Source organism: Pholcus phalangioides, unplaced genomic scaffold, assembly GCF_987345545.1.
Source record: "Pholcus phalangioides strain wild (caught in Gottingen) unplaced genomic scaffold, Ppha-v1.0 ptg000022l_1, whole genome shotgun sequence".
NCBI lineage: Eukaryota > Metazoa > Arthropoda > Arachnida > Araneae > Pholcidae > Pholcus > Pholcus phalangioides.
Genome location: NW_028301615.1, coordinates 19,600,419 through 19,622,588, shown reverse-complemented (window position 1 = coordinate 19,622,588; position 22,170 = coordinate 19,600,419). Strand labels below are relative to the sequence as shown.

The 22,170-nt window shown below is 34.7% G+C and overlaps 1 protein-coding gene across 1 annotated transcript in view; it reads right to left on the bottom strand.

Moving 5' to 3' along the window:
* LOC149069958 (prolyl endopeptidase-like) overlaps positions 1 to 21,219 on the bottom strand; it is a 38,636-nt gene extending 17,417 nt beyond the window's left edge. The window contains exons 1-11 of the mRNA XM_089250156.1: positions 20,839 to 21,219; positions 15,152 to 15,279; positions 13,707 to 13,802; positions 8,588 to 8,756; positions 7,578 to 7,679; positions 6,509 to 6,645; positions 4,755 to 4,867; positions 4,512 to 4,657; positions 3,818 to 3,922; positions 511 to 615; positions 163 to 240 (exon numbers count right to left, since the gene is read on the bottom strand). Of these exons, the coding sequence (XP_089106282.1) occupies positions 163 to 240; positions 511 to 615; positions 3,818 to 3,922; positions 4,512 to 4,657; positions 4,755 to 4,867; positions 6,509 to 6,645; positions 7,578 to 7,679; positions 8,588 to 8,756; positions 13,707 to 13,802; positions 15,152 to 15,279; positions 20,839 to 21,051 (1,392 nt within the window). The 5' untranslated portion in view covers positions 21,052 to 21,219. The remainder of the gene's footprint in view (positions 1 to 162; positions 241 to 510; positions 616 to 3,817; positions 3,923 to 4,511; positions 4,658 to 4,754; positions 4,868 to 6,508; positions 6,646 to 7,577; positions 7,680 to 8,587; positions 8,757 to 13,706; positions 13,803 to 15,151; positions 15,280 to 20,838) is intronic.
* Positions 21,220 to 22,170: the final 951 nt, after the last annotated feature.

Genomic DNA, 22,170 nt, shown 5'->3' with positions numbered 1-22,170 from the left:
TTAGGAACAGCTAGAAGGATTTTAAGGAGTTTTTAAGGGCCCTTAAAAAAGAAATGAAAATTAATGACTTTTTAAGGAGTTTTTAAGCACCGTACGAACCCTGAACAAGCAACAACTGTATTACTGAAAAAAAAAATTACAGAAACCATAATGTCCACCCACCTCATGTTTAATGGTATCTCCCATCAGAACACGGACTATGGTTCCAGGGGAAAGGAATGACTCATAGTTATAAAACACCTGAAAGAGATGAAAAGAAAACAAAAAACATTAGCATATAAAATAACTAAAAATGGACCATGTATCTAACAAAAGAAGCTTTAGTAATACTTGCCAAATCTTAGTAAACACTAAAAAAATCTTGTTTATAAAACTTTTCAGTGCAATAATTGATTTTTTTTTTAATCAATAGCAAATTTTTTAACAAGACACATGGTAAACATTGAATAGGATTAAACCTTTTTATTTATTTTTTGGACACAAAATACAACTATTTTAATTAAACTTTACCTCATTATGTTTCAGTTTTGCAGAACATGCACCAATTGTTCCCAATTTATGAGGAAAATCCATGATCTTCTCTCCTGTCTGCAACTTGTGGAGCTGCAATACATTCTGAAAACAAACACAAAATTCAATTTGATGTAGAGGTTTTCCCACATTATATTCACAGCAATTAATTATTAATTTCACTATCACAATATTAGAAGAAGCCTATAAAAGGTTTTGAGCAACAGAAAGTTGACTTTTCTATAGCACATTGAACCTATGGTTGCCATGATAGGGTGCATAAACATCACCTACACTTTTGAATCTAATGAACATTTTAAGGATTTCAAAGCGCAAAGAATGCAAAGGTAGACATGAATATACCGACATCTTATAAAAAAAAGTCCTAATTGCAGAAATTGTAACAAACAATTAATTGCAGAATATAAGCATACATTTCTCACACAATTATGAGTTTTATCCCATATGTATGATTGTCAATCACTAGGCCCCATTTTATATACAAAACGCACATGTGCACATACATATTTTGGTGCATGCATACTTTTTTTCAGTATTAATGCATATAAATCAAGTCTTGACCAATGAAAAAAAATAATATATGAAAACAAAAATGAGGTGCCAGACCACTTTCTCAAGGGCCAACAATAAAGGAAGCAATTCCCCTCATCCATTTTGGAGCAGCACATTCATTGTATTTGTATAAAACAAAAATGAGGTGCCAGACCACTTTCTCAAGGGCCAACAATAAAGGAAGCAATTCCCCTCATCCATTTTGGAGCAGCACATTCATTTTTGGAGCAGAAATTTTAAAAATGGAACAGGACTAAACACAGACTCAGGGCTCCCACTTATTAAAAAATTAGAAAAAGTAGGAAAAACACAGGACTAACCAGTAGGACAGGGGAGGGCAATCCCTTCAGACAACATAATAAAAAAAAAATCCCTAAAAAAATAAAAATTGACTTTTTTTCATAGCACTATTTCAGTATCCTACAAGATAATGAAAAAAAATCCCTAAAAAAAATTTTTTTTTGCAAAAAACTTTTTTTTCATAATTTTTTTTTTTTTTTTTAATTTTGAACTTTTTTTTTCATAGCAGTATTTCGGTATCCTATAAGATTGACTCAAGTCAAAGCAAAATTATAAATGGCTTAGTTACAAAACCAATTTTTTGCCAAACCAGTGTACTAGCAACCACAGATAATTCTTTTCTGTCTCTCCTCATATATACAAAATTCTTTTTTTGGAGTCTTCCAAGTGCAGAGTTTGTTAACTCTCTTTTGACAATGCACAGCAAATTTTGAAGGCATACATTTTTTTAAGAATGACGCTTCTTTGAGACCAATTTCAAAAGCACAGTGCAAAAAGGGTAAATTACAGGATTCGATGTAAATAAGGATAGGTGAACCAGACAGTTTTACTGTGTTGTCCATCCTTTTTAAAGTGATTTGTTTAAATTTTACTGTTCAATGCCAGCGGAATCGCTTTTAACAAATGAAATACGATGCTAAAAATAGGTCCTGCATAGGTAGAGATTTTTTTCCTCAAACCGTCCCTGTGTGTTTGCGGGTCAGAACCTGAATTTTCACAATGTGAAATTGTCATGAGCAGTAACCGCAGATGATAGCTACACAGTGAATAGATGCAAAACTGCAGATATTTTAGCTGAAGTGTCAGATTCGAGTGATCTGAGATCCAATGATCTCTTTGATAATTTGAGCAGGCGATCAGCGATCCAATCCTATACAGTTTTTAAAAAGCAGCATGTGTAATCTTGTTTACTTTGCAGATACACTACGGTTTAATGCAGGTAGAAAGCCGCTAAAGTACAGTTATTTTCGTAAAACCATGGGAGAAAAAATCCTCTCAGAAATCAGAAAATTCAGTATATAGCCTTCCAAGGACACATGTAGATATTTCATCACTCTTTTCTTTGATAGCCTGCATGGGCTGTACTAATAACTGTACGGGAATTTCTTTGTACCTCAAATCAGTAAAAACTACTTTCCAAGGTATTGAGTATAGGGGAAAATAGGGTTTTCCTGTAGTTCAATGTTCCAAGGTCATAACATAGCATGATTATGGTAGATGGTGGGAAAGAAAAAATTGCACTGAGGTTTCCCCCTTTGTACTTTTTTCTCTTTGTTGTAGAAAAGTATCCCTCACGCTAACAAAATTAACAAGTGTTTTTTTCCTAAATTCCGGGTATGCACTATAGCACGTTAGAAGCATCTCTGTGTACCATAAACTGGAACTGGCAGTGATGCTCAGTGATTCAGTGCACCAAGTAGCCAGAGAACCATTTCACACAGATTGGCGTAGCTCTTGCATATCTGAAATAATGTAACAATGTTGGGCAGATGGGAGAGGGAGCCATTTTTGGTTTTTTCAATTTTGGATGGGAGAAATAATTAACATAAATAACAAATTAACTCACATGGCTCACTCTGTTTTACAGGTCACTCTGTTTATGGGATCACTTTTTTTTTCTCCCAAGTGTGACCCCCTAATAAGATTTGACTGTACTTAATTTCTCTTTAGAGCAAAATGTTTTCTATTTTTGAGCAGCTAAACTAACCAGAATACTCAAAAAAAAAAAAAAAAAAAAAAAAAAAAAAGTTATTTGAAGGATAGGTTGAGGGAGGGGAAAGAGAACACTTTTAGGTTATAAAACAAAATTTTTCAGGACACAAAAAACAAAGTAGTTTTTCTTTAGAAATGTGATATCACTCGCTGCACATCACAAATTCATTTCTACTGTACATATGGTGGACTCTGACAATTTTCCCATCTGCATGCTGTGACTAAAAGATCATTGTTCACCCCTTATGCTTTTATTATCTTTTGTTCTTTATTACAGCAGACTGACATTTTTGCTTTCGTTGTTTCATGTGATTGAAAGAAACAATATTGAGCTACATGAAATCGCAAAAGTATTAATTTACATTTTTTTGGACTGAAAGCATTCTTCCCCATGCCCCCCCCCCCATTTGCATGAGAAGTTTTTGTAAATCAATATGCACTAAGGAATATATAGAAAATATACATTTAAAAGACATTTTTTTTGTGAGGTATTCAATTTTAATATATATTTTTTCTCAATTTTAATATATATTTTTTCTCAATTTTAATATATATTTTCTCAGTTTTAATACATATTTTGGTATTTTTAGTGACTTTTGGGGATTTTTTAGTGCATATTCACATATTTTCAGAGTATTTGCCATAAAAAATTTATTGATTTTGAAAGAAAAATATAAAAAAAAACACAATTATTCATTAACAAAATCAAAATCATACACACCGTTGCATGGTGTAAATAACAGACCACAAGTTTGTCTTCATCAGTACACACTGCCCATTCTAATACATCCAATGAATCTTGAGGTATTAAATCGACCCAATTCTCCTATGATGAATTAAAAAAAAGTTCATATGAATATAAAAGTACTAAACCTTGGTCTGAAGACAGTGCAGTTCATGAAAGTTGATCCTTTCACAAACTGGTTTTCATTTTGTATTGATTCTACATAATCCTTCCGCTTATCAAATATTCAATCTGATCAAACATGAAAATTTTGTTATTTGTATTCTCAGCTGAGGATGTAAATGCAAGGGTCCTATGTACTTATTGATAAATTGCTCTAGAGTTCCTGACAAGTGCTGATATGGACAAGAACGGAACTCATCCAGTCAATTCCTTTCTGGGCTTTCTAGAATTACTTGTTCATAACTTCAAAGCTCTCATGGGTGCATTATTTTTTCTTTTAAAAGGGAATGACAGGTTCTAAAATGACTAAGTACAGCGATATAAATCTAACTAGCCTACTATACTAAACTGCACATGCAAGTCAAACATTTCTCTGCGACATTGCTAATAAAAAATGTTTTATATGTGAAAATACAGAGGTATGATTGTATTCCAAAGTATCCCGTAGAAAAAATTTGGTCATGATTGAATATAAACACGATGGTGAATTTCAATTGACTGAACTCACCTGGCCAGGATTAGTAACATCAATGTTGACAAGTCGGTAGTTTGCAGAATCCTTGTTTGTTCGCACAGTAAATATGTTTCCCTGAGTTGCAATAACATCATATTCCGCTTCAAATTTATCTATAATGCATTTAAGTGGAAGTTTCCCTGAAGAATAAAACAGCAACATTAGTCTGTACCCACTGAATTAAGACATAAAACCCAAAGAGTAGTTTTGAAAATAGAAGCTCAGATAAGACAACACCTGCAATTCCATTCGGTAAAGATTGCAAATCACAATAGTAGAGCATACAATTTGGAATGGTTTCTTCAACTTTTACTATCAAATACCTCCCACATTCAGAGACCTCCGCAACGCTGAAAAAAAAAAAAGTCTTCTAATGTGAGCTGAATTTCATGAATTCAAACATTTGAGGCAGCAAAGTAAACACATTTTCCCATTAAGAGCAAATTAAAATAAATTATTCAGAAAATTAGAAAAATGATAACCACAATTTTTTTTATTATGCTTAAGGTTATGCAATACAATATTTGTATTAAAGCCAAAAAAAAATTATTGTTGAGGCCTAGGAGTTATTGTTGCTAGAAAATTATAACTTTGGGCATTCATCCATCTTTGAAGAACTTTTAAAAAAGCCTATCATTTAAGTCAGAAGTCTGGTCTTGTTTTGCTTATCCCCCATGGGAGAGACAACCTGTGCCATGACTGGCTTTACAAGTTTTTTTGCTCTATCAGAGTTCCCAGCAAAATCTATCTGATCATACACATAATACAGAAAATCAATTTTATATACAGTCAAGCTTGGTTAATTCAAAGCTGAAGGGAACAGAAAAAAGTTTGAATTATAAAAACTTCAAACCAATTGATTACCCATCCATATAAAATAACTATACTTTCACAAAAACTCTTAATGCAGTAAAAGTCTGTTATTATACAGCTTATAACAAGAATCTCAAAGTAATTCACAACTAATTGTTAACAGCTAATGTTAAAGAAACAAAAAAATATGTGCCTATAGAGAGTTATTTATAAACGAAAATCTTAGAACACATTCCCTAAACAACTCTCAAAAAGCATGCTTTATTTTCCCCTTTATTTACGAATTACACATAAAATGAACCGAAAAGCGGGGCATTTTTTAAAAATCTCTCCACCCTATTCATAGGTGTTTACAAACGGGATATGTCAATGCCTCTCCCAATAGATAAAAGGATCACATGCTGTATATTATCTTCTTGTTTATCTGTATAGGTAGGAAAAAAGCAATTTTATCTGTGGGCAGGTCCTGGAAAAATCCTCTCCCATCCTCCTCTTTTTGAAATCTTCCAAAACTGGACACAGGTCAAACAAGTCGTAATCATTTACATTGTGGTAAGTTGTGTTTCGCTGAGAACTTGCAGCTTTTTTTTCAACGTAAAAATTTTGTCTCCGATTAGAATCGAAAATATTCTCAGATTTTTTTAGTATTTTTATTTTTTGCTGTGGAAAGGAAAAGTTTAGCAATCAAAACAAAACTTGATTTTATTCAAATGTGGAAAAAAAAAATGAAGTAACAAAAAAATGCAGGCTTCCATCGTCAACTTTTTCTGCTTTTGTACAATCAACATTGTGTACGTGTAAGCACAATTAACTCTTTCAGCAAAAGTAGTTCAGAATAAAGGGAAAAAGAAAAGTAAATTAATCTAGTGTTTTTTCCCCATTTTTATGTTTCTACAGTCAAAGAAACTATAATTTATAACAAGAAGTCAGTTATAATGACAATCTTCCCCCCTGATTGTGAACTGTCATTATAATGGACTTTTACTGTAATTTTAATAATTATAAAAATGTTCTTCCTTTAAAGTTATGGAAACATTTTAAAACTAAAATAATATTGAAAGTCTTGAAGCAGAAAGAAAACCTATACTTTAGCACATTCAAATAATCAGAGTTTGACTTATCCTGAACTGCTTGTATATGGAACAAACATGCCATAAGGGAATGAAAAAGGAACATACACAAGCCATTTTGGATGCTCTGGAAATTCTGCTACCAGTATATCTTCAGATTGCTTCGTACCAACTTTGTGATAATAGAGCTTTTGGTTTTCATTGCATGTAGTGTCAGTACCATCAGCAGCAAGGTCAAGGTAAGCCTGAAAGACAAATAATGATAAAGATCATGATTAAAAAAATAAAATCGTATGCAAAAGTTTGCTTCTTTCCAGTTAATTTATTAATCAACCCCATTGTTACATATTACAATATTATTACCAATTTTTAATTACGTATGCTACAATGAAAATCATGCAATATGAGTGTCTTATGAAATTGCACTTCCTGCTATTGCTAATAATTTTAAAAATAATTATTTATGAGAAAGAATCATAGAAATTTCATTTCGTTCTAAATTAAATTTTTTTCCTCACAGAATTTATGCAATTTCTTCTTTCATTTTTTATCTTCTGTCATTTACGATGAATAATATGTAATTATGTTCAGTAATACTCATTATAAATTTCGAATTATGTCAACCAGTATGGGTCTACTGACCTATTGGCTAATCCCCCCCCCCCCCATCATCTTGATTTGAAATTGAAATGAATAAAAAATGAATTTAAAAAAGATATATTAAGTGTTATTGAATCATGCTTCTTTGAGGCTAGTAAAAGGTTGTCAAATATGTTATTGGCATTACTTGTACGTTGGGGAGGATGTCTCATTTCAAGGGACATAAATCAGATCAAGAAAGAAAAAAAAATGATGACAAGAGGATCATTGTCCAGCATTACACACACAACTTTAGCATATTTATATCCTTAAAACTTATGCATCACAAACAATGTAATATCTAAGATTTTTTAAATTGCAAAATTATGACATTAACCAAGATAAAAAAAAAATTATTTGAAAAATAAATATTTCCATAGATTACTGCAGTTGTTAGAGCGCATCACTAATGTGGTAAAGCAGTTTTTCTGGAATTTGATTGTGTAGCATGATACATGATATTACATGAGTCATGCAAATTAATTTGAATACAACAGAAGTTCATTCACAAAAAAAATGGCAGATGGCAATCACTCACAGAATAAAAGAATCCTTTATGATCATGTGTCCACGCAATTCCACTGAACTTGACTTTAATCAATTCATCAGGCAAATCCTCCAGTTTCTCCACATCCCTCACCTTTAAAAATAAATTTCAAAAATAAAATATTTTGTAACAGTTTAGTGAAAAATCAGCATAAACTATTGAAATTTGATTTGAAGGGAAAATAGGGAGATGCTTCTTTCTTTCTTCTTCCCTGGTAGTGGTACAGTAGGGGATCCTCTGATTATCTGAGCTAATGTGAATGGGACCTAACGATAAGTTAAATTTTGGATAATTTGGAACTTACAGAATTTTGGTGTTAAATAAAATAAAACCATAAATTATCACAAATTAAATTAAAACCATAAATAGTGGAAATCGTGCTTACAGAAAAATTATTTGAAAATTACTACTGCATATTGTAATAAAATGATCTAATGAAGACAGTAAAGGTTTTCTTCACTAAAGCTTTATATAAATAATATAAACTTTTTCACACAGGCATACAGTGAGATGTTTGCCTCATCTATATATATGCTCCAAGGGAACCTGCCTAAAAAATTCTGGATTACTGGATGGGTCAAAGTAGTGCAGATTAGCTGATTATAGAGTCTACTGTACCTCCAATAAGCTAAACCTTGGTTAATAAAGGTTCAGATAATTACAATCCTACAGTATTTGCTGCATAATTTTTTTTTTCTGTCAAGCAAACAACTCATATTCATTTAAGAAAACCTGTGAATTACTGTAATTTCCTACATGATAACTTACAGATTGTACAATAAAAACAGTTAGTACAGTAAAAATAGTTTTTTTGTGGGGTCGGTTTATACACGGGTTTTCAATTTATTGCAGTTTTGGTGGTCCTGAAGTGGGGGGGGGGGGGGGGTTGACTTATACTTGAGTATATACGGTATATAACTTCTTTATCGCAGAATACTTTGTGGTGCATGAAGATCTTTGCAAGTTTCCTCCATATTAAAAAAATACATATACAACTCAACCTTGATTTTTATCCAATCTGAGCCACTCTCACTGATACCATAAGCAAAGTAAGCACCATCCTCTGAGTGAGCATATTCTTGGATGGCCACTGTTCCATCTTCAGAAAAAGTGTTTGGATCTATTAAGACTTTGGGCTCACTTTGCAGAGTATCTTGAAAATATATCACACTGAAACAGATCAAATAGGCACAATTAAAAATAGTGGATTACTATGTGTATTTAAAAATGCATACACAGTCGTCATTCATTATAATGACCCTATTGTTCTATCAAGACTGATGTTATATTGGAAAAAAAATGTAGACTATAGGACAGTTGTTACATGAAAAAAAATTGGCGCTTATCCTATCAATCATTATAATAGAATGGTTGCTATAGCATGGGGTCATTATAACGAGCACAGGGGTGGGAAGTGACGAAGTCCATTTCGGAGCAGCAAAATTCAGGATTCGGAGCAGTTTTGGAGCAGCAAATTCAGGATTTGGAGCAGCAAATTCGAGATTTGGAGCAGCAAAATATGGGATTCGGAGCAGATATTTATAAATTGGAACAGTGAAATTAACAAGAATATTTTCATTAACCCTCAACCCTTTTCAAAATAAAACTGCACTGTCTTTTGTTATCAAATATCTTTTCGTCAGCTTGATTTTTGTTTTTTGTGTTTTAGGCTTTTGACACCTTGTTTGAAATAGCGGCTGTCATAAAATTTTTTGCACTCGTCTATTTAAGATGATTTTTGCTTACTGAGGGCACTATTTGCTGCCTTGAACAGCAGCACTTCAAATGAGCTAAAAAAATTTTATAAGTTTTTAATTTTTTTATACTCGGAAAGAAATTGTTGCAAAATAGGAGAGAATTTCGGAAGAATCAACTCGATGTTTGGCGATTCAGCACTCATTATCTGGCGAGATTGGCGATCTGACACTCGTTATTTGGCGATATTGACGATTTAACGCTCGTTATTTGGCAACATTGGCGATATTCTGCAAAGTTTCTAAACTAACATTCGTAATTCGGCGGACATGCACTTTTTACTCCCGGAATGAAAATTTTTTTCACGAAACATCGAGATTTAGCACAATGACAATCGACTACAGTAAGTTCTGCTGCTTCCAGTGACGACTTTTTTTTTTAAACGGAAACACTCGAATTTGCATTTTAAAGCTGAAAGGCATTGCAAGCCATCTTCAGTTCCACGATCACAGACAATATCGGGGTTTCGCGATGGAAAGCCCGATCAGGGGCCGATAGTTTAAGTATAGTGGAATAAAACACGCTCTTCTCGTAAAGAAACGTTTGGTGGCTAGCAGGAACAAAAATTTTTTGGCGTCCTTTCCAAAATTCCGGGCATACTGAAGCAAAATTTGCTATTTGGTGCAGAAAAATGCGAAAATACGCTATTGGAGCAGGATGGCGCAAGATATTAGTTTTGGCGCAATTGGCGCAGAGTTCCCACCCCTGCGAGCATTGTCTGTACATTTAGTACACACCAGAAAAAAAAGTTTTCTTCAAAAAGAACGCCAGAGGAAAAAAGCACAGTTGTCTGTTATACATGCAGGAATTATCATAAATGGAAATAAAAGTAGACTGATTATGAGATTAAGACAAGGTTTAACAAATCAAGAAAAAAAATTTGGCATTAGCCAAATCTCTTAGGAGTCAGGCACATTTATTTTCAAGAAAAATGGTCCAAAATAATATTTTTTCAACTTTGCTGAGGACTAGTGATTTGTTCTTTCTACATTGGCAGACACGCATACATAATTCTCAAAATATTGTGTTGTCTGACTGAGATTTAGTAAACATGTAAAATTTTAGGTGCCAATACAATTTTTTTTTGGTTGGCATGGTAACACCTGTGATTTGTCAAGTCCTGAAGATTTAAGTATTTTCATTGATTACTCTCAAATGTGTGTGTGTGTGTGCACAAGATCAAGCACTATTTGACAAAACAAAATACAACTTATTCCCAGTGCTGTCCAAACGGGTGGGCCAATGGGACCCTACAAGACTTTCATTAACCCTTCAAGCCCAAATGAGATTTAAATAGTATCACTGGATGTTTAGAAAAAATTAGTTTTTTTCTAAACATTCTTTTAAACTAATCATTGAATTGATTTGAAATTTTTTGTTTATAAAATAACGTCTTGTCTATAATATTACAGAGTATTACTAGCATTATATAAAATTTATGTTCTTTGTTATATAAATCTTTTTCTACCTTCTACCACTGCTAAAAATCTGATTTCTTTTGAGTTTAATGCAAAGAAGCTCTTGTGTATTATTTGCTTTTTGGTAGCACAAATTTTAGAAATGCTCATTTTAATATAAAATACTAGACGTTAAATATAGTATAGGTGCAAATGCAAGAAAGGCCACCTCTCCTCTGCGATGTGGGATGATCCTGATAAAATAACGCCATTGGAGAATAATTTTTGCAGAAAGTAGGCTGTTAGACAAATAGAATAAAGAACAACAAAGTAGAGAAGAATGTGAGAAGAGAACAGAATGTGTTCTGTTGTAAATGAATTTAGAAAATGAGCTCTGTAAGTATCAGGGTTGTTTGGTTTAAACCACGTTGGTTTAAACCTTGGTTTTAACCAACTGGTTTTTTTTTAAAAAAACCACTTTGGTTTTTTTCAAAAAATCAGATAAAAGTGGCCTAAATATCATTTTTTTTCCCTGAAAAATACCATATTTGTTCATTATTAGCCAAAATGTTTCATTTTTACCTCATTTTATATTCTTGGGGTACATTCTGACGGTATATCTTTAAATGACATAAGATTTTATAAGTGGTTTTTTTCAAAAAGTCTCATAAAAGTGGCCAGAATATATATATATTTTTCATATGAAGTATCTTAGTCATTTAAAGTTATACATAAGCCAAAACTTCTCATTCTTACAACATTTTCTAACCTTTGGCTACATTATGATGCTCTATCTTTAGCAAATTCATGAATAAGGATTGCATCACACATCTAAATGTAGTGGTGTATTACATATCTCACAGGCTTTCTTTTTCCCTTCACAAAGAAGCAGCTACAGTAGTGACACCATCATGGTAGGGGCAGGTGGTCCTATAATCCAATAAAGACACCAGCTGTCCTTAAAGGACAAAGACCAGTGTACTAGTTGTTACATTACCTCACATACATTTTCATTCCCATAAGAAGTAGCACATCTCCTACTGTATATCTCCCAGTCTTAATATTCAATAGTTGTTTTTTTATACTTTCTCACACACACACACACACACACTGTTAAGCCCAGTTAATCAAGGTTCTACTGTATAGTAGTAACAGATTTATAAAAAATAATCAGCTATATAAAGGGTGATTATAATTTAAGTTTTGATTCCAAAACTATACAATAAGTACTGATCGGAATGACCTGAAAATTTGCATGGATACTCCTGAAGCAATGGACGTTTCTTTCGCAAAAGAAAAAAGTGCAAAATGTGCAAGTAAATGATGCTGTACTTGGCCAGCAGTATAATCTATTTTGCGCAACCACATCATTTCGGCACTTCCACAGCGTCAGTGTGTGGATAGAACTTCTATCAAGATGCACATTGCAATACCAGCAAAGCAGCTGCTGAAGACCCATTTTGACAGGACGCACCTTAACCCTTGCAACTACTGGCTGTGGGGGTACCTCAAAATGTTATAAACAGTGGTCAGATTGCAAACTTTGATGAATTGTAATCTCCAGCACATTCCCTATATATTAGAAGTTCCTCATTCCTCAGGAATATGAACGGGGGAAAGGGGGCGCGCTTGGTTTAATAAAGCTGAATTGCAAGCACATCCACATTATGACCATGGCATATTCCGATTCTGCTGTTGAACAAGAATTTTTGTGCTTTCAACCTCATAGCCAGAACACGCGGTGGACAACATATTTAACATTTTTTGAGTAAATTGTAGTTATTTGTTCAATTACTTCATTTTTTTTGTGATGTTTCCGTGAATTATGGACTCGTGCAATGCTATAATTAAGTTATAATTTTGCCTTGACTGGCTATCGTTTCCATTCTGCGAGCAAATTTCCCACATGTTGGATGATGTCATTAATTTTACATTTTTAAGTATTTTTTCCCCTTTATCAAATAAAATTGAATTTTTTCAGGAATATTCATGTCAATTTTCAAGTCATTCTGACAATCGTTCTTTTTTTACTGTGTTTTGAAATCAGAACGTTAGTTATAATCACCCTGTATATCGTAAATCATTGTTAATTAATCTGCATTATTTATGCATCATTAAATGCATTATATTCACCTAATTTTTATTACTTTTGACAAAATAGCTTTGTAATTAAGTATACTGAAAGTAACTGGAGAAAAACCTTTATATATTATATGATTAATAATAACATTAAAAGAATTTTCAATTACACAGTAATCCATTGATTTAAGCAAAAAATAATTAAATGGCAAAAGTTGGTTTTTGTTACAGTTTAATAAATATTTATTGATTAATTAGCATGGGAATAGTGTTAATTACATTAATAAACATTTTATTTTCGTTAATTATTGGAAGTTTGAATGATTTTTCAGAAATTTCATTGTTTTTAATGTTAATACTATTTAAAACAAAAAACTGGTTTAAACCAAAAAACCCGGTTTTTGGTTTTTTTCAAAAAAACCGGTTTTTTTACCAACCCTGGTAAGTATTAACTCTAACCCATAGCATTGGATAACTGTGTGAGTAAATAAAAAATAGTATAGAAATGTTTTTGTATAGTATAGCAATATTTGTGGGCATTAAAATACATTAAAAATACAGGCCCAAATACTTTTTTTTTTCTTCGAATCTTTGTGTTTGTTTGCTTACTTCAAAAATAAAAAACTATATTATGTAAAGATAGACAATTTAATTCAACATACAATTTTTTTGGAGAAGTTTTCAGAATCTTTAATGGGTGACATAGATTAGGGTGATGGAATGCCTGGAGGATTTGGGGGTGCGGGTACGCGGACTGAAAAAGGTTGGGAACCGCTGCTCTGCGTTAAAGGCTTAATTTTGAACTTTCATGCCGGTGTAAAAATTATTTTTTGCTCATATTTAGTGTGAGCCCACATTTATCATTAAATACTTTAGTAATGCTAAATACCTCTGATTTTGTAAGCCTGTATTCATCGAAAAGAAATACCACTTTCCTTCTTTTCTGGGACATCCATACTTAGGGTAGTCCCACAACTTTGTAATCCTGTAAATAACAATGAAGTTGCTACTAAATACAGAATGTAAAACATACAGTAAAACCTCTCTTTTGTGGACATCCAGTGGGACAAAAAAATTTGGCCATAAAAGAGGGGTGACCATTAATCAAAGAAAAGGAGTACCTAAATTCGAAAGGGTACTTTTATTATACACAGGGATATTATTATTTGGCCATAAAGGAGGTGTGACAGCATCTACGGGGTGTCTCTTAAGAGGGGTTTTACTGTATATGCACACATTAAAAAACTTATTCTAATTTTAAAAATTATGAACTTGATATCGAAAAATTGAACATAAATATCAAAGAGCCTGAATTAAATATTGCCATGAACACTGAAGGATCGAGACTGGACACAGAAATTTTATGGATTTTTGAAGACAAAAATAGACTGTGAAATTTGAATACTATATTTACTTGAGTGTAGGACAAGGTTTCTATTAAATTTTCACAGCTTCAAAAACCTGAGTCATCCTATTTGAGAGAGCAAAGGATTCATTGCGTAATTTTTTTTTAGCTGTCTATATCAGGCTGCAATTGTACTACTACTACTTCACTGTATATGCACCTTGTACACATTCTTCTGCCGAATTCTGCTGGAATGTGTGTTCTGAGTCTGTGCATGCATCCACATAATTAAGGTTGTCAGAAATGTGCTTATTTTGTGTGCTTGCTGTGCAGTCATGTTTTGCAGTGTTCCATATTTCGAAGAAAAGATAAATGCTTGAATTTCCCATGCTACACAAGTATCGTGTTGAAGGTCTGCCAGCAATCTGTGGAGAAACTTTTCAAATGGGAAACCGGCTTGCATTCAAGAAAATTTCAGAAAACGAACTTCCACCAGATATGACCACACAGTGCAATTATAGCTTACTGCTGGGCCAATCTTTAGAAGTGGGTCACATGGTTTGCATATCAAAGCCCTGCATGGATTGGAGGACATGTGAGGGTGAAAAAAACAGGAAGGCTCTAGTATATAGACGACAGATGATAGAGCTAGGAAATGTGTGTTTGCTTTAATACTTGCATTTTATACCATTATATGGGAATAAATGAAATAAAGACTAGCAGTAATAAATCTGGTTTTCATTATTTTGATCTCTAAAATCATACCTCAACCTATGCGTGAGTAAATAAGGTGTACAGTCAATATCGCTTATAAAATTTTTCAAAAAAGTCATGAAAAACGTTGCAAGTGGAAAATCTTAATGAGAATTACTTAGAGTTGAGACCATGAAAATATGCCATACTAAGCGGGAAAACGTTATAAGCAGGTTTGACTGTATGCATTTGTTCAAAGGTTATAAAAATGAAATATTCATATAGACATGACTTACCTCTCTTTCAGCTGCTTCCTGTATGGACAGTTCTCCAGATATGGTACAGTTACTGCATTCTGAGCCTCAACAAATGCTTTCGTTTCTTCCGAATCAGGATCTTCTAACCAACGGTAGGGGTCAATGACCTTCAAAAGGCACAATGGAATAGAATTATTATTCAATAACACTGAAACACTAATATTTAAGAAGAAGGAAAATTGGTTTCCATGCATATACAACAGACTGTGCTTATTAGAATGGACAATGTTATCACTTTTGCAATGCATGGACCGAACTGTATTGGAAAAACTTCCTTTACAATTATCAGGATTTCTGTTTTTGTTTTTTTCTTTCTTTTTTTTCAGTTTAAAGCTACAGTGATGGCAAAATTTTGGTCCCTGAAAACGTATCAGATTGCAGACTACTATGTTCCAGACTTTGCCACGAAGCTGGGGTGGAAGAGATCTCTGCAACGGGATAAGTCCAGTGGCAAAGTTCTGGAGTTCAGACTACTATGGAAATGGCTCAAAAAAGCCCAACACGGGTATGGACACATACAGAAGCGCTACCTTTTTGTGTGAATTTGCAACGTAGGCTTGCATTTCCCGGGTCTTACATTTTTACCCCAGTTAAAGCAATGTTACAAATTGCAGCTGACTATCAAGGTTAATCCGTTAGCCTTAGCCTTTCCCTTCGGAGAGTAAAAAAAAATCTTGCATTATGGTTACTTTCTTTGTGCTTATTTGATGAAACTGGTTTTGATCATCTCATTTGAATGCTGCTTCGTGTAAAAAAAATAACAATAAGAAAAGAATTGAAATAAATAGAGGATGACATAAAAATGAAATATATTGTAATTGTGAATTGATTTGAAAGTCTAGTGAAGGGGAAATGTGTTTCAAAATATATGCGCATAGCCAAGTTTAGATTATATTGTACTCAAGGCCCATCTTGGAGGGGAGAGGGGCTCACTGCACATTCTATAGTAAAAACTCTTCTTGCTCTGCTAGTGCAAGTAACGTTAATAGGTGGGCTACTTTCATTACCAATTGCTGGTGCTCTCTTTGGCTCACAATAAAAGAAAAAGATGACAATAAAAAAAGGGGGAAATATGAGATGCTTACACATCTGGTTCAAGATTGAACCATCTATGTGTAATTAGACTGTAATCATTGGGTTGGATGGAGCCTGTTTGTTTGTCAGCTCCTTCACTAGCCAGAGAATATCTAGAAAACTTAATCGACATAATTGATCAATTTTGTCCCACCACAATGATTTTCTGCACATGAGAGCCAATTTAGACCAGGGCCTACAATTTATTGCCGAATAGCAGAATTTGACATATTGTTTTTTGACTTGCCAAGAGATTGGTGTGCGTACCCCGCGGTGTATGGGACTTCCTCCAGTATTAACCTTTTTACTGTAGTCACGTTGCCGCAGTTTCTGTTGTACCTCTGCATCAGAAAATTTTCTGACAAGGATGAAAAGGGTATCAAACTCACGACATCTCTAAACATCCTTGTCTAGAACAGCTATTGCACAATATTTTTCTGGCAATGTGTTGCCTTTTTTTTTCTTTGGTGAGAAAAATGTGCGAAAGTATAAGTCACCTCACCACAATGAAGTCACGGTCTCGACATCTTTCTTTAAAATGGAAAAAAAAATTGCCAAAAAGAAATAATACTATGGCTGTTAAAAAAAATGTAAGACAAAACAATAACAAACAAAACAACATTCTTACTTCATCTCAATAATGGATCAAGATTAAAAATATATATCGTCGTAGACAGATACTGAATAAGTGTCAGTGGTGCAGTAGTAAGATGCTCATGTTCCACCACAAAGGTTGCTGTCACACAAGGTCCACAGGTTCAAATCCAAGGTCAGAACATTGAAAATAAGTTCTTTACCTACCAAGCCTGAGGCGACTAACCATAGAGAGAGATGGCACACCTTCATTTCTCACCGAACTCCACTGGTTGGAAATTGTTGAATGGCAATATATAACCATAGTTGGTGTGCAGTCAAGTAGATACTGGATTGAAAATGGATCGACATATAAAATGAACAGGCTATAAATAAAAACATGATTCCAGAAAAAAAATTCTGCGTTATAAATAAAATCCCAGGACTCCCTTTTAATAATACAATGGTCAGGGTAAAAAAACCTCTGCATTTGGTCCAAAACAGCCTCTGGACTCAATTAAAACATGCTTGCTAAATAAAAACTATAACTGCTAGTGTGCAAAAATTAATAAAAATTGCAAATATAAATGTACAACCTGATAGAACACAAATCATCCCCTTATAATCAAAACCGTTACATAAATCTTTTCTTGAAAATGACTTTTTGACATGTACAAGGTTATCATTATAAGGTGACAAAATCCAAAATGAGATATTCCAACAAGAAAAACTGAATTTAACATACTGGGAAAATGTTATATTACATGATACATTGTATCGACAAGAAAAAAAAAAAAGAAAAGCAGTAAAATGTTAACTGAATGAATTGATTCAAAAGCCTATCAAAAGCCTTCACAAAAGCCTATTATTACTAATGACTTCACCTTCAGATGATAATCAACAGTAAAAAAAGGAAATGGCAACCTAGAAACCAAAGGATGATAACAAAAAGACAGAAAAAAAATACCAATGGAAGAAAATGGCCAACCATGGCCACCCATGAAGAAAGAATGCAAACAAGCTAAAAAGGATGTCCCCAAAGGAAAGGAAAAAGGACAAGAGGTCCAAAAGCATGACTTAGTTTCACTCTTGGTAACTTCTCGCCATGCTTTCTGACATTTTTCTCACCTCACAAAATTTTGATTTTTTTTAAATGAATTACATTTTCGTCGATTGTGAGCTGAAGTAGACTTTCTCTCCACACTGGCGATTTATCCTCACTTTTAATGCATTTCTCCACACCGTACTCTTGGCAACTTTACTCACCTATGACAGTTTTTCTTTCTTTTGTTAGCAACTTTGCTCGTCTGACAATTTCTTGAGCTAATTATCATCTTTACTTTCCCTCAGCAATGTTTTTTTTTCTTTGGCTGTCCTTAGATAATTTACTTACGTCTGACAATTTTTTTGACGATAATTGGTGATGGCTCAGCATAGATCCCGATATGTTTTTCCTGAAGGAAATATGATCAGAATTTTACTACTGATACTTTTTCACCATAACATCTTTCACGGACCGGAGGCTGTGCACCTCTCGTTTAGCCGTCTTGGTCGTAGTCCACTTAGCTGAGAAAAAATATTCAACTGCCAATAGTTTAACCCTTGAATGGTACCTAAAAAAATCTATGCATAATTACGTACGACGTACACCTCCGAAAAAGTTACTATGCCCTCTATAGGCTAAATAACTTTTCCAATTTTTTCCCCATACTTTTCCAACTCAAATAATCAAAGACTGCATTTTAGAAAGTTTTTATTGTTAATGCATGAAATTAAAATAACTACATTTGTTCTAGGATTACTCGTGTAGACTATAGAAAAAAATCTAATTATCTATGTATCCAAACACAGAGCTGCCACCAGACATGAAGTCGCACTTCACTCACTTCTTTTCTGAAATATAGATGGCAGGCAGAACTGAAAAATCAGACGCAACACTAGATACATACTCACGAGTGTTAGGTACACACACTTACACTTTTGGCACAACTCACTAGGTAATAAATTGCCCATGGTGATAGACCTGAGTTGTGCTCAGTTTGAAAGAAAGGTTCTCAAAGGGCACATCACAGCTCCTAGGGGACATCACTAACTTTTGTCAACGACGTTGCAGGGGAGCTCGCGATATCTATATGTGCCTGTTCGTTGTTGAACCTTGGAGTGTTTTTTTTTAGACTATTCTGGGGAGCCATAGATCAAAATTGACTAGGGCAAGAAAGCCGCAGGTGAGGAAAATTTGAGAACCACGGCTATACACCTTCAATCTATTATCGGAATTGTCTGACACAGACTCCTCTTCTTACAAAGTGCAATAAAAAGCTGTGAGCTTTGTCCTTTTTCTGCAGCGGGTTTCATACTATACTTTGAAAATATTATATTTTTCTTGTCTTGAACAGACTCAAATGCTTGGTCAGCTGGGGCAGGCATGCATTTCCGCACCTATCATTTATGTATATTGAAAAAGAGGTTTAAAAGGGTGAAATTTACACCCCTGGGGTAGTATTGCCTATATAGTGCTGCGAATGGTAGTTCTTTTTTAGACTATCCTGGGGGAAGCGGTGGTTAAATATTGCCATGGCAAGGGAGCTGGTGGCAAAAAAAACTATTACTAAACCACACATGTACCTCGTCCATATTCCTCTGCAGAACTTCTAATGAATTGGTACATGTTGGAATGTGTGTGTGTGTGTGTTGTGAAGCTTGTTTCTGTGCAATGCTTGTTATAGTGCTGCCATGTACCACATATTTTTCAAACTATGAGTGAAGTGTAATGCTTGAAGATTTTATTGTTGTAGTCCTGCTGCTCTCTGCAGCGAGACTTGTTAATAGGGAGATCGGTTTGCATTTGCACCTTGAAGTTGGGAACCACAGAAAACAAACTTCAGCCGACCACCACTACGGCGACAGTAGGGTTTGAACCCGGGACCTCGCGATGCGAGTTCGTCACTATGACCACTCGACCATTGCAGCGGTGGCAAAAACCACTGCTCTACATCATCAGCACGATCCACCCTTCTGCCCGGGGAAGAGGGGTTGCAACCCACACTTTGGCAACCACTGTATGAAGGTAATAGATGAGAAGAAAGAGCTCCTTTCAGATAGTCGTTCCAAGGGGGCGGCAAAATTTCTAGGACTGACCCTGTTTGTATCCTGTTATAGGTTGCGGCGTTGTATGTGCATTATCCAGCTACGTAGCCAGAAATTTCATTCTGGGGGACCACTTTTATTTCGGGGGGAAGGGCTAAAGTGACAGAACAATAGATTTGGCCATCTTTTTCCCTTTCTGTCATTTTCTTCTCATATTTCAGAGGGGGGGGGGCAGACCCCCAAGTCTCCCCCTGCTACGCTCTTGTCTGTATGTATCTAAAGATATGTATCATAAAATTTATTCAAAGGGCTGCAACTAGATGCTTGGTCAACCAGGGCAAGCACGTATTTAAGAACCACCATCGCCCCTTCCCAGGGCCGTCTTAAGAGGATCATGGGCCCACGGGCCAAGTGGTTTTTCTGAGGCCCTATCTGGTAGATTCTAGAAAATTTTTATCAGATCTAATTTTTGTGAGGCCCCTTTTCTCTTGAGGCCCCCGGGCCGTGCCCGGGTGGGCCCATGCGTTAAGACGGCACTGCCCCTTCCCCGGTAATGTTGAAAGAGAGTTTAAAGGGGGAAATTTGCGCCCAGGGCACCAAACTTGCCTGCTCTATCTTAGTTGTGACCCTGGAGATTCAAGTTTTTTTTTTTTTCGTATTCAAGAAACACAATTATCAGAACATTAAAAAATTACAATCACTTAATACATTCGACGCTCGATATAACGACCCCATTCATTCCGCCCGTCGAAAACGAAGGATAGTTATATCGAAAATGAAACATACTGAGGTACATTACAAATACATTGTATACAGACAGATGTTCTATGACATATCATTTGAAACTTATCCTGCTGGTCGTTGTAGTGGAATCGTCGTTATAACGAGCGTCAACAGTAATAATATTTTTATTATTAAATACGATTTCTCACCTTTTTGCCGTGGTAATCATCCACTACTGACTCGTCACGTCTAACGGATGGATACTGGAACGGCGGAGTTTTCATTTCGCAACCGGGCGATGCAGACGACTTCTTCTGTATTCGTCCAACGCTAGACGGCGACGCTTTCCTCCCGCAAAACGGCCTCGATGGGAAATTTCTGACGACAAATATCAAACTGCGGCTAAATACTTTATTAATCATACACCGCCGGCACAGTACACACGAGTGTCTCACAAAAGTAAAACACCTGTCTCAATGCGCATGCGTGGAGTAAAGAGATCCGTAAAATATTTCCAGCCAAAATCATCCTCAAAAGTAGGGTGACCATATTTTCTCAAGAGAAATACGTGAAATTAGGATTCAAAATACGGCACATCGCCAATTATCGCCAAAAATGACACCAAAACCGAACAAAATTGCCAAATATTGTTGAAATAACGGAAAAATCACAATGGCGGGAAATGCAGCATTACTGCTAATTGCAATGGATTAAAATGAATTCCACGAAAAAAACCGTTCGTTAAGACAAATGTGGGAGATTAACATTCTCATTTATAGTTGTAATCATCATAATATAATTTATAAGTTGAAAAATAATATCAATCTTTGACTTCAATAAAGAATAAAAATTCAAGTAGGCTTCGTGCAAAATACGGGAAAAACCGGGACACTTTTGCCAAAAAGTCGTAACAGCCAAAAAAACAGAAAATACACGACTGTCCCGGGAAATACGGGACGTATGGTCACTTCACTCAAAAGTAGCCAAAAGAAAAAAAAATAGCCCAAAGTATTTGAACTTCATATGGTCAGCATTGTACTACTGTGATTTGAAGTCCATGAGTGCTTTTGCTGCTACCTATGGAGTAATTCGAGAACTTAATTACTGGATTTCAACAGTATGCGAAAAAAAAAGTAGGATTTATGTTGTCATCTAGTGTTTAAAGAAAAAACGAAAAACTGTCGGTAAGTTTTTACACTACAGATGGCAGCATATTATAGATATAATATTTTTTAAAATCGCTAGTCAAAGTCGTCCGAATTTTTTCGTCACATGTGGTGGCCCGCATGGAGGAATGAATAACAGGAGGTGACGCGACCAGCGCCTCCGTTGAGAAAGCATGGGGAATCTGGGTTGCCAGATGAAGCCAGTGATCGCTCTATTAAAGGGACCAAGTAAGCCCAAACAAACCGTGGCTTCCCATGCTTTCCTATGAGAAACATCCCCGTTTTTAAAAATCATTTAAAAATTTACTATTCACTTTAGGAACTCGATTTTTTTTTCGATCAGTCGACTCCACCTTTGCCCCCCCCCCCGTATCT